Below are 13,646 nucleotides of genomic sequence, written 5' to 3' on the forward strand. Positions count from 1 at the left end.
ATCTCTGTGATATACAGAAAATGCTGCAGTAGCACTGACATTTTCAAAGGAAAAAAAGTTTTAAAATTGCCAGCAAATTACGTTGACAGCTGTCTTAGCTGGGTTCTAAAAAAAAAAAAAACACGGACCCTTACTCCCCCCACCCCCTCCCCACCACCCAAGCCACCAAAGAGCCTCTTATGTATTTTGGAGGGGTCTGCAATTTTTTTTAACAAAGAAGATAGCAATGACAGATTTTAAACTTATTTGCCAGAAATCTAAACAGTATTTTTCTTGTAAATGTCATATTTGCTGTAGCACAAGCTACAGCAAGAATAACAAAAATGCATACAGGTACCCCTCCAAAAAAAAAATGCTCTCCAGACCCTTGTTTGGTATAGATTTTAAGCGGGTACCTCACAAAAAATATGTACTATGTCCCCCAGGAAGTCTATACTAGAATCTTCAGGTCTGATAGCAATTCTAAGAAGGACAAACACACAAAAAAATGTAAGGTCCCCTAAAAATCCATAGCAGACCTTAAATATGAGCATACAGCCTAGTTGGCCAAGAAAGGGGAGGATGCTGTCCCTTCTTGTTCATGACCCATAACAGGTCACATGCTCTCAACATGTGGGATGAGAAAGTGCCTTGCCAGGGCAAGCTTCTTTATCAATGAACATCCCAACGGCCATTGTTCAGCCCAAACACAGGTTTGGACTGAACACTGAGTTCATATCTAGTTAAAGCAATCAATAACACAAGTGAAAAATCTTGCACATGCAAACCACACAAAAATATTAGCATAAAAGATGAACAACTAAGGAGTTGAAAATCACACTAAGCCAGTAGGAATTGAGAAGGCCATTTCACCTGCCCAGAAAGTGAGTGTGCTAGTATTACAAAGTGTCTCTCCTTGCAGGTGATTATAAAAGTAACACATTGGAAAAAAATACCAAAGTCAGCACCAATAATAGGTAACACAGTAGACTCCAGATGCAGAGGTAAATCAGTATTTCAAACAAGAGCATACTAACTAGGCTGGTGCAGAAGTATATAGGGCCAATGATGTGGAGCAATGAAGAGAAAGGAACAAGTTAAATCATCTAGAAGAGGGAACCCCCTAGAAATGAACTTATGAAAAGCATAAGTTCAGGATGAACAATACAAACAGTAAATGGCAGCTCCTGTTCTGGTATAAAAGAGAGAAAGTAGAAAAGGAGAGAGGAGACCATGTTAAGGCATGTCTCATCTTCCAGTAGTATAAGCATGCATCACTCGGGGGCCCTCCTATTAAGATCCCATTGCTGAAGCCAGTTAAACACATTCTTAGGGAAGTTAAAGAAGTGTATATGAGCACAATCAGCAACCCACAGTCAAGCAGGTTAAAGTATTGCATCGTTCATGTTGACTGCATGCAATCTTCATTTGGACTCAGTAATTTTGCTTGTTGCTTAGTTGTCTCTGTAGAAAAGTCTGGGTAAACAGCAACAGTGGTGTTTTGAAAAGGTATATTGCCAATATCCCTGGCAATTCACAGAACCAGATTGGGCTCCCTATAATTAGATAGTTTAACAATAAAGTTTTGGGGAGATGACCCTGTAAGTGGGGTGACTTACTGTTAGAGGGTGGAATTTACTGTAAAGATGGAAGAAAATTTCTCTCTGCCATAAGGAGTAATCAAGAGAGATTCTAAAAGGCCCACAGGATCAGAACCCTCCGCTTGTTTCTAGAGGCCTATAAACCAAAGGTCTTTTTTTTTTTGCATAATCTATTTTCAAGATCCTGCTATTTCTGCTTCAAATCATGTAGTCAAAGGTGATATTGATCAGATAGGTGCTGTAAAGGATTTGTCTGATCTTCTGCAGTAGTCATTCTATTTTCAGTCTTTGTGATGCAATGGGTAAAATATGCTAAAACTCGAGCACTCAGAATCTAGTAAGGATGTGTATGGTAGCCAATCAGCTTCTAACTTCAGCTTGTTCAGTTAAGTATTGGCAATAAAATCTGGAAACTGATTGGTTTCTATGCAGAGCTGCACCAGATTTTACACTCTCCAGCTCTAGTAAATAACCCCCTATATCTCTATTTATGTCTTGCTGAATCAAGAAATACCTATCCTAACATCTATCTTAATGTTCAAAACATTTTGACATGTAGAAATAGCTTCCAGTACTTTTACTGTGTCAGATAGAAATCCCTACCCCCCATTATGGTTTCATGCCATTTTTGACCATCCAGAGGAATTTCTGTATCTGGCCAAAAACACCAAATACATGCTTTGGAGTTGACATGAAGGAACAATAATCCATTGTAATTCTTTTTGGAGCAGGATGAAAGGTGCTATATTCTGTAGGAACGATCAATGTTGTGCAGAGCTGCAGCTAGACAAGCCCCACCCTTTCCTGTGCCAGGACATGCCCCTCAACTTGTGACTTTTTGGTATTTCACTTCATTAGTAGCTGCAAAAAGTCTAATGTTTTCAGGCAGAGACTAAGGCAGGCCATACATGATGCAATTTTCTTTCCTGCAACCAAGGATTGCAGGAAAGAAAATTGTTTGATTCCCCCATCAATGCAGTCAGTGCTGATGGGGAATCTGTCCTGTGGAGCTATTGTGTTTTCCTGGTGGGGGGAGTCAACCCTTCAAGGAGAACACAGTGATTACTGCTAGCAGCTCTATTAGTGGCTAGCAATAATCACATGACAAATCTGACAAACTGGTACCTAAGTTGCACAACAGTTGACTTGGGTACAATCAACCTGCACATAGATTCAAATCCCTGTACATGGTTCAGATTCAAACCATCTATCCATATATGGACAGTTTAACACGCTGATGTGTGCAATGTCAAGATCAGCAAAACACAACTATTGTTTAGCATTGCTAAGGCTGCATATATAATTAGGAAATAAGAGTTGCTCCCTTCTACATAAAAGGGACCATTTATCAATTCTGACATGTAGCTAGGTAATGCGTAGTGAGAAAGATTTATTATACTTGGGCAGCTTCAAATCCCCATTAGTTGTTCTAAAGTAGCACTATGACAAAATAAAACCAACCTCTGACCATTTCTTAATTGTGCATCTGTTGCAACTGTAATTGTGAAAATCCTTTTCATATACAGTAGTAAATCTTTTCCAGACCTGTGCAAATGTGTCCTATTGCTGCCCAGGATTCCACTGTTCTTCACTGTATGTAACTATAAACTATACAGAGAAACCATTTTTAAACATTCTGATGTCACTACAGCTGAAACCTTTTATTAGTTGGGATAGGTTAGAACCTCTGTTCAGTTTGTAGTGCTGTTTATGTCCATGATAGGAAGCTTTCCTTCCACTTGCTTTCCAGCTAACTGATGCCATCAGGGAAAGAGGTGAAAGATAATATTTTCAATGTACCAATAGTAAGAATTAAAAAAAACGTATTTATTAGAGTAGGGAAGGGATATTGCTGTAATGCTCCTGGATTCAGAACAGCATTGCCACCCTCAAATAGGATGTACCTACTTGAACAATAGCAGGATCAAAAAATTTTGCAGTGGGTGTGTTATCAGCAATGTCAATGTTTATCCACAAGCCTGTAATTTGTCAATCACTACCTGGCTACATCTAGACCTGCCCACTGTTTTCTGGATTTTCAGTATTGCCTTTGTTGCTAAACTTCTCCCACTGTGAGCTACAGTGTATGGAAGGGGGAGCATTTTAGACACAAATGAATGAGGATAAGGCTGTAAGGAATTTTTAATTTACTTTATGAGGTCTGTGCTTTACATAGTACCTGGATTTGGTACTTTTTCAGACTGTCATACAGAAGCATTTAGCCGTACCTAAAAGTTCAAGCACTCAAAAGCTCATTTTAAATCAGCTTAATACATTGCAGTGCATCAAAACAAAAGGTGTGCAAAGTCTTGCAGTTAGTTTCCCTTTGATAGTAGCCACAGCCTGAAAAGAAAATTCTGTTCCCTGCCAGCATACTGTAGAAAAAAACCTCTGTGTGGAAGCAGTGGTATCCCTGAAGAGGTTCTACGCATCACCCACGGCATCAGAGCTCTCCAATCAAAAGAGTGCATAGACATGTTATTGGGGGATCTGTGAAGAGGGGGACTGTGATTGGGGGATCTATGTTGAGGGATCTGTGATGGGGGAATCTGTGGTTGGGGGGTCTGTGTTTGGACAGTCTGTGATGGAGCGGTCTGTGATGGGGTGGGGGATCTGTAATGGGATGGTCTGTGATGGGGGGGTCTGTGATGGGTCGGTGTGTGATGGGGGGTCTGTGATGGGGTGGTCTGTGATGGGTTGGGCCTTTGATGTAAAAGGGGGGTGGGGTGGGGGGAGTTACTGTGACAGGAGGCTGTGATGTGAAGGATCTGAGTCATAGCACCAACATGACACTCAGACCTACACTGGAAGAAAATTTTATTGACGGGACCCCTGTGAATTTTAATTCAGTACTCCTGTTTTAGATTATCTTGTTTTGGTTCCTGAAACTCAGGATATTCCATTATACAATCAACTCAAGGTGAATTAATGTTGTCTCTGCTCTCTTCAGCCTTTTGAGGCAAAATAGTTAGTAAGACTATGCATTTTATCAACAGACTAATATTAAAGTATTAGTAAACCAATTAACTAAAATCTCACGTGAACCAAATAACTAAAATCTCACGTGAGCTCTATTTTGGATCCACTGTGGGTAAAGCCAGCTGACTTGAACAATCTATGGGCAGGCTGATTGTACCCAATTCGATTGTTGTATAACTTGGGTACAACTGGTCTGTAGTATTTTTCATGCGATTATTGCCAGGGGCTATAGCTACTAGAAATAATTACTGTATTCTCCCAATGGGAGGGATTCTAACTGATTGTGTTGATAGGGGAATCGAGAGATTTTCTTTCCTGCAACCTGTCATTGCAGGAAAGAAAATTACATCATCTATGGCCAGCTTGAAGGTATATTAAGCTTTTTTCTTTTTTTTTCTTTTGGTCGAACTAGATGGACTTGTGTCTTTTTTAACCTGATTAATTATGTGATTATATACAGTAACTTACAGTAACTAAACTCATTAGTAATCCCACATCTGAAATATGCAGTTCAGTTTTGGACACCAATTCACAAAAAGAACATTGGGGAATTGAAGTACAGAGAAGGGTAACCAAACTGATATGAGGCATGGAGGTGATCAGCTAAGAGGAACTGAATGTATTCTCTCTTGAGAAGAGGAGATTAAGGGGGGATATGATCAACATATATAAATACATCAGTGGTTCATATAGTGAACTTGGTGTAGAGTTATTCACCTTGAGGTCATCACAGAGGACAAGGGGGCACTCCTTACGTCTGGAGGAAAAGAAATTTAATCTCCAAACACGGAAAGGTTTCGTCACAGTGAAAGCTGTGAAAATGTGGAATAGACTTCCTCAAGAGTTGGTTCTGGCCAGCTCAGTGGATTGCTTTAAAAAAGGCCTGGATTCTTTCTTAGATACACAGAATATAACTGGATACTAACATTTATAGGTAAAATTGATCCAGGGAATATCTGATTGCCTCTCTGGGGATCAGGAAGGAATTTTTTTCCCTGCAGGAGCAAATTGGTTAATGCTTTGCTGGAGTTTTTTGCCTTCCTCTGAATCAACTGTGGATATAGGATTATAACTTTTTTTTTTTAATGGTTGAACTGGATGGACTTTTGTCTTTTTTCAGTCATACTATCTATGTAACTATGTAATATCATTTTAAAAGTACCTTTCAATATTTTTAAAGTGCAGGTTTTTTTTAAATAATACATGTTAATTTCTGCCATGAAGGTCCTTGTTCAGGCACTTCCTGTTATATGGTGACAACGCTCAGTATCTGTCTCCTGAATGTGCCCTTCTACTATTAACCTTTCACAGGGGCTTCTGATGGAGAATATAAACTATCAAGTCAACACACAAAAGGCAGACATGAGCAAATGTTGTCACCATTTGGAAACCTAACCTGAGAAATACCATGCAGTCATAACTGGAGTGTATGTACGTATACTTTACAAGAAGTATTTCCAAGAAGGCTTCAGGAGATCAGGAGCATTGAAATTAAACAAAAGATGAAAAAGGTGAAAACAAGTATTTATAAAATAAAAAATGTGTGTAATATAAACTAAATCAGTTATGGTGTATCTATTGAAAATGTGAGAGGTGGGAAGGAGTAGATCCAAGCTCATCTTTATTTCCTGAAGTTGGTATTTGTATAATTTAAAGCCCCAGTTAAAAAAAGAAATCTACATACTGTATTAGACAGCTATTATGTGGTATACTGTACATGCAAATCATTTTATATAACATTCATTAGAGCAAACAGGAGTGATTTCATAAAGAATGTTTTTCTCCAACCTCAGAAAACCTGGCTTGCTTCAATCATAAAGTAGAAGGTAATGCATTTATTTTTCCTCATAAACAAATGTTTGAGGTGAACACAGGTTATCTTTTCCTGGGCATAACTAAATGCCCTTTACATAATCAACCCATAATCTTGTAAACTAGCTTGTATACAGTATGTCCTTTACTGTTCCCTCCTCATATATTCATACCCTGCTGAGAGAAATAACAATTTTGAAAAGGTTACAGCAATCAAGACACAAAATAGTAAGAGAAGAAACTTCATTTTTTCAGGTGAAATCAGAGAGTTCAATCATAGTTGCTAAGCTTGTGACTATCAAGAGTGCATATAGAGTATCTTTCCATGTTATTACCAGTGGCAATACTTATATAAGGAATAATAAGGTTTTAAGCTTTAATGTTTTAAGCTGTTAAATTACTTGTTAAAACCCAATATTTCCATGACTTTACTAGACTAGACCACATTGATGTCATCCATTCCAGATCACTGAGATCTTCAGATATTTAATCACACCAAAAAACTTTATAAGATGCAGTGCATCAAACCAACTATAAATATTAAAATGTAGATTAAGTATGACCTACCTTAGGATCGTGTATTCCAGATAGCTCCTCATAAATCTTTTCCCCTACCATGACAGCTGCCAAATTAGCAGTATATGTTGACAAACAGAATAAGCAGAATATAGCCCAGAGATTCATCAAAAACCTTCCAGTCCAGCACTTGGGAGTTTTGATAGCAGCTGTCCTGCCAAACAATATAGCATAACACACATTTAATGCTGAAGAGAAGGAAAATACTTTGCTTCTGTTTCTGCCATTCGGTGTCATGCCAAAAGGGCTTTTCCATTCATATAATGTTAAGAATATTGCGGTAATATGAAGAGATACAAATATTCCAAGCCACATTGTCCAATGAAGTGGCCACATAAAGGCTCCAATTGGAGCTGCTGTATCTTTACTCCTTACTAAAATACCCAAACTTGTGGAAAAGAATGGACTTGTAAAGTCAATGACTTGGCTTCTGGCAGTATTAATGCTAAAGGAGGTTACAGCCATATGGGCAGCACCACTGAGAAGGTCTCCAACAAGTCCAGTCCAATGGCCACTTTTAAAGGCTCCATATTTTCCATCACCAACAATATACAAGTCAAAGTCAAAGTTCATATCTTCTGCCAGTTTTTCTAAGAGGTCAATGCAATAACCATAGCAACACTTTTTGTATTCAATAGGCACAGTGTCATTCCCTCCTTGCAGGCTTTCAAAAAGACTGTCTAGTACTGTAGAATCATTTGTCATGGGATCTAAGCAAAGTTGCCCAGCAGGACACTGACCATCATCATCCACATTTCTTGTGAACACAAAGGGTGGCTCAATCAAGGTTACAACTCTTAGATGCAGTCGAGGTGGTTGTTGGTAATGACTTTTGTGTCTTTGTGCTTGGTCTGGCCACAACCCATAATCCATGATTATTTTTTCATTCTGCCAGCTTCCAAGTCGTGTCCACATTGGATTACCTATGGGGTCATGCTGTAAATTCCATATGAAGTAATGATTTTCTGAGTTGATAACAGAGGAATCCTTAACCTTGATATGACCACTAAGTCCACTAAATGTTGTATTTACTAAAAACCTGTTAAATAAACATAGGTCATTAATAATATAATTAAATCATCCAATTTAATAACAAATAAAATCTGTTGTTTTTATTATAACACACATCCACGTACATGTTTATGGCCAGGTTTGCCATCAGAAGACACATTTTTTGCTATAATGTGAACATGACAATCCAAACAAATGCACACTCTATTCCTATAATTTGTTCCAAGATATATAGATGGCACAGCTCTTATCTATTTTAAAATGCTTTACCTGCCTGCCATCTGAACATGTTAGCAAAAATCTTAATAAATCCCTTGACATGAGTAATGTATGACCAAACTTTTTTTGTTTTGGATACAGTAGGAAAGGATTAGAAATTCTGTTGGGTTTTACAGCCATCCAGAACTCAAGAAAATAAACAGAAAAGAAGCTGTTCTTCATTCACAACAGATAGCATTAAAAAGCTGACAGGGGCACTAGTCTTCCCCTACTACTGTATTAAGAAAAAAACTTTGTTGTCATTCGAGATTTACCTTTACCTTTTTTCTGCCTGGTGAAACCATTTTTAGCATAACAGGAAATGAGAGGAAATATATTTAATGGAGTCCCAGATAGCAGTAAAACTCGACAGGGATTCTAACCCTACCCCACTGTACTAAAAACAAAAAGTTTTCACTGCATATATACTCTAATACTGTAGAATAAACTACAAGTAGTAGTAGCAGTGTCTAGAAATAAGATGGGTGTAATTATAAACAGCTTCTGTTTTCACACCATGTACATTTATTTGAATTACATAAAATGTTGCCCTCCCATCAGGAGCCTAAACTTGTCACATGTGGGCCCCAGCCACTAGATGGATAGTTGTGTAATGCCTAGTACATGCAATCAGAAAATCGGATGGCAAAAATTACTTTCGGAGGGATCGTACAATGATCTGATCGTTAGTAACCAGCTTTTAACAGCCGATCACAATAGTTCATGTGACAATATCAGAAGGAGCGAGCACGAAAAATTTTCTCGTACAGTATATGTATGAAAAAAATTGAGAGACCAAGCATGCTTGGAAAAGAAAGAATACATTACAATACAATACATTACATTACATCACTTCTGAAGTTGTATTCTGTTGTACAAATTTTTTTGTAACTTTAGTAACTTCATATTTTATATGAGACTAACATGCAAAAAGGACCACCATTCATCCGATATTCTCATTGTGTTTGCGGGGCATCAGTTGAAACTAATTTCAGGCTTTATTTGTGGAATTGCTTTACTGAATTAATAACCAATAATTTTCTTTGTAAAAACCTCAACCGATCTAGTCCATATCTGTACACCTCCACTATATCAGTATGCCTATTCTGTACAATCTTCCACTGAGAATTAACAGTCACAACATACCTGGATAAATATTCTCCAGATGTGAGATTTTGAGATTCTCTTCCCATGCAATTCATTGTACTGGGAATAAGTGCCAGTTCTGGATGATCCATTGTAGCTGTGGCAACAGCTCTAGCTATTAACTCCATTGCATCTTGCACATAGTGTTCAAAGAAAGAAGCAGTGGTTGTTCCATGAGCGATCAGTCCCAAGGGCAATCCTTCAGTCCTTAATTCATCAACATTTTGAGAGTCTCCAAAAATCCAATAAAACTCTGGTAAGCCTACACCATACTGAGCAGCAGCTTCAAAAATGTGTCTTGTATCTTCCATTTCACATCCAAACATGACAATTGTAGAAGTAGTGTCCTTGATACTCTCCAAATTCAACTGTAGGTAGCTTAACATGTAATTTGTCATGGTTAAATTTACTGTGATATTTATGATTAATCCAAGGTGAAATCTGGAATTATTTTGTGTTAATGTGAGGAAATCTGTTATATTCCAGTCTTCTTGGCACAGTAGTATGCTATAATTATACCAGTTGTTCATTGTCAGAATAGACAAAGTCACATCAGCATTTGAAGTTAGAGAATTTTCAACGCTAAGCTGAAGGTGGAGTGGATTCTGTTGAAAGAGAAGAAAAAAAGAGAAATAGATACATGTCAACTTTTTGTAAAATGTAGTCCTTTATTTTGTCATTGTATTTGAACTAACAGTGACTCATCATAAATTCCAAAGCACAGTTGGAATTGTCTGCCCATGAGTCAACTTTCTTCAGATCACAAGATGGTTTTGTTGTCATTAAATGGTTAGAAGCCACTACAGTACATCAAAAGAAAGAGTGCTAAACACAGAGGAGTCTATCTATCAAAGTATCTGTTCTTTGCTTTTATGAAACAGTTAAAGCTCTGGCCAGGACTCAAAGGCTAAAAAACTGACTGGTGCATAAATTGCACTGCAATGCTGGTTTCACAGCCCACAAAAATTCTTCTTTCTACCACTGGTTCTATATCATTTATACTCAATGTTTTATTGTATTGAATTATTTAATCTGGCAGTTCACAGATACATTCTTATTTGACCTGCTGTTTATAGCTCCAGTGTGAATGTAGAGTTCATTAATTAAGAATAAATGAATCCTGTAACTGTCCCAGCAAAATATATCAATGCTTGCTTTAAATCTAGGAACATTGGAAAGCTGTAATATTTATATTCACAATATGTCTATTAATGGAATGTGCAGTGATTTTATATATTACATCCACAAAAGTAAGATAAATATGAAATATTGCGATATCAAAAAATGTTTGTATTTTTATATCCAGTCAGCAGCTTGAGCTTTTGACTCTTTCTCATGTGTTTTCCAGGTTATTCCAACCTGCTTTGTTCAAAAATACAAGCACACATGTAAATGAGTGCCTTCCACCCCTCCATGCCTGTTTTCTTTAAATTGGGCTGTATGTATTTTAAAGCATATCTATATCATACAAAAATGTAATATATTGCAGAATAATAGTCCTTAGATGTAGTGACATCATCTGTTTTCTTTTTGAGGGCCTTCTTATTTATTTCCAACTGGTAATAATGTTAAAAACATAGAGGTTGATTTGCTAAAACTGAAGAGTGCACAATCTGGTGCATTTGTGCACAGTAGCCAATCAGCTTCTAGCTTCAGCTTGTTCAATTGAACTTTGACAAAATTAAGGAAGCTGATTGGTTTCTATGCAGAGCTGCACCAGATTTTCCACTTTCCAATTTTAGTAAATCAACTCCTTATTGTCCTAGGGGCACAATGCCCACTCACCATACCCTATCAATGGAGAATAAGATTTCTCTTCTCCTTAGCATTGGAGGAAGAGTTTTGTAGTCTACAGAGACTACGGGCAGGAAGGGGTTAATAAGGCACTGAAGCTGCAAAGTTTATTTACCCACAACAATTAGTTAGAATTTTGAGTTTTGTTAAAATTAAAATAAATTTGATTACTATAGGTCAGAGTATTTTGCACATTCTCAATTATCTTATCAAGCTGGGTACCATGTAAACATTTTTATGCTTTCCATAGCAATAAATTGATCAATCAGTCAATCAATCAATCAAAAACAAAATATGGTCATATTGTTCAATAAAGTTGTATTGTTACCAAATTCTGTCCTAGCACAATTCATTTTTTGCACACATATGTATAAAAAAAGGGCATTTTTTTGCCCAGCAAAATAAAAAGATAGTAGGTTCAGTTTTGTATGTGGTACAATATTTGTACAACTGTTTACTGAACAAATACTTTTAGGAAATAATATAATAAAATGAATTTTAATGCAAACACAATATAATACCATTGTTTTTGGTAAAATAAAAAAGATGGGGTTGTATCAAGTAAATAGATACTAAACATGTCAAGTCTTAAAATAGTGTACACCTGTGGTACCCCAAAATCTCCATAGGTGATGTTTTAAAAGTATTTACTACTCATTTAATGTGAGCTATGGTGCTAGAAGTATTGCTGTCACTCCAATGTCCATGGTGATACCACACATGTGTGGTGCAATTGCAGTTTTGCTTAGGCACCCTATACATGCATTTGCCTTTGTAGGTGTGTGCAGGGAAATGCCAGTTACATTTACTTATTTTTAAATACATTTTATTACAATTTTATTTATTTTTAACCTTTTTTTTCAATGTAACTTTATTGCTATTACAATGGGGTTAACAACCCCCCATGTGATAGCCTTGGGCAGGTGACAGATACTCTCTCTTTAAAACCCCAAAGTCTCCCCTTCTATCCAATGCAGCCAACCAAGCACATATTGTGCTTAGTTAGCTTATTTCCTGGCTTCATCAGGGAATGATAGCTATGGAACCAGAAGTGACAAAATCATTGCCACTTCTGGCTTCATTCACATGCAGAGGAAATTGAGGAATGCATGTTCCTTGGTCTGCTTCCACTTGCTCCCAGGAAGAATGGAAGAGCCTGGGAACCATGGACAAGGGATACTGGTGAGGGGAGAACCACACCTCCCACATTGTAAAAGTGATTGGGCAGTTATACAGCTGCTTGGATCACTTTTACTTAAAGAAAACAAGCAAAAACTTATGGCTGCTACTGCTTAAGCTTAACGCTTTTCTCTTTGGATGAAGAGCTGAAATGGTTAATATAAGAGTATACAAACTATAGTTACATGACTTTTGTAATCATAGAAGTGATTAAATATAATTAACATTCAACTGAAACAAAAAAATACATTACTGCATTGTCCCCTTGAAAAAGTTGTATGTGTTAAAACATATTGGGGCAAGACAGTGCAGGTGCATATTTTCTCAGTAGTGTGTGACATCAGGAATGTTCCATCACCTTTCTATGCTGAAGAGCAAGCACCCAGCTTGCTGCAGGATTTCACTAGTGCCGGCCATAGACGGGTCGAAAATCAGCCTGTTAGTCAGACTTTGAGATTTTCGCACTGTTAGTGGGTTAATTGGTCAGCCATTTTTCGGGTGCACAGTTTTTTTATCGGTCATGTTGGAAAATTCACGTCCGATTCTGACGATCAGATGATTTTCCCGGCAATGATGGGCAAATCGGCCGATCGGTTTACCGATAAAAAATTCACACATGAGTCGTGACCTGCAAGGGACAGAAGTTATGGGGTGAACTTTCTGATTTTGTTGGTCGATTTTTTTTTACTGTTGGTGGTAACGGCCAAACGAACGACCGATTTTTCTTTTTTTTTCTTCAAAGAATCGGCCGATGTTTGACCCGTCTATGGCCTGCATAACTCACATTTGTACATACAGTTGTGCTCAAAAACTTGCATACCCTGGAAGAAATTGTTAAATGTTGGCATTGAAAATTTAACTGATTATGCAAAAAGTGTCTTTAATTTAAAGATAGCAGTCATATGAAGCAATTTATTATCACATAGTCGTTTGGCTCATTTTTAATTATAAGGATAACAAAATCACCCAAATGGCCCTGATCAAAGGTTTGCATGCCCTGGAATGTTTGGCCTTAGTACAGACACACAAGGTGACACACTGATTAAAATGGTGATTAAAGGTTTTTTTCCCACATCTTTGACTTTTTATATTGCAATTACTGTCTGTGTTTAAATAGTGTAGCAGAGTCTCTCAGAAGGAGCTGGGAAAAATCCTGTTGGGGTTTATCACAGGTTTATATACATTTAGAGATTTTTGATTCTTAGTTCATTTTAGGTTTATCTCCTCTCTCCTAGGGCAGTTTACACTCACCTGGTACCTACAGTAGGTGCTTTCACTCCTGGGGAGTAGACAAGTCCTGTCCTGGAGATT

The 13,646-nt window shown here is 37.4% G+C and overlaps 1 protein-coding gene across 1 annotated transcript in view; it reads right to left on the minus strand.

Annotated features, from left to right (window-relative positions):
- The window catches only part of GRIN3A (glutamate ionotropic receptor NMDA type subunit 3A), a 428,226-nt gene that overhangs the window by 201,072 nt on the left and 213,508 nt on the right, over positions 1-13,646 (minus strand). The window contains exons 2-3 of the mRNA XM_089674688.1: positions 9,363-9,967; positions 6,939-7,986 (exon numbers count right to left, since the gene is read on the minus strand). Coding sequence (XP_089530814.1) covers positions 6,939-7,986; positions 9,363-9,967 — 1,653 coding nt within the window. The remainder of the gene's footprint in view (positions 1-6,938; positions 7,987-9,362; positions 9,968-13,646) is intronic.

The sequence above is a fragment of the Staurois parvus genome, unplaced genomic scaffold, assembly GCF_062004578.1.
Source record: "Staurois parvus isolate SC_StPar_1 unplaced genomic scaffold, SC_StPar_1.0 ptg000012l, whole genome shotgun sequence".
In the NCBI taxonomy this organism is placed as follows: domain Eukaryota; kingdom Metazoa; phylum Chordata; class Amphibia; order Anura; family Ranidae; genus Staurois; species Staurois parvus.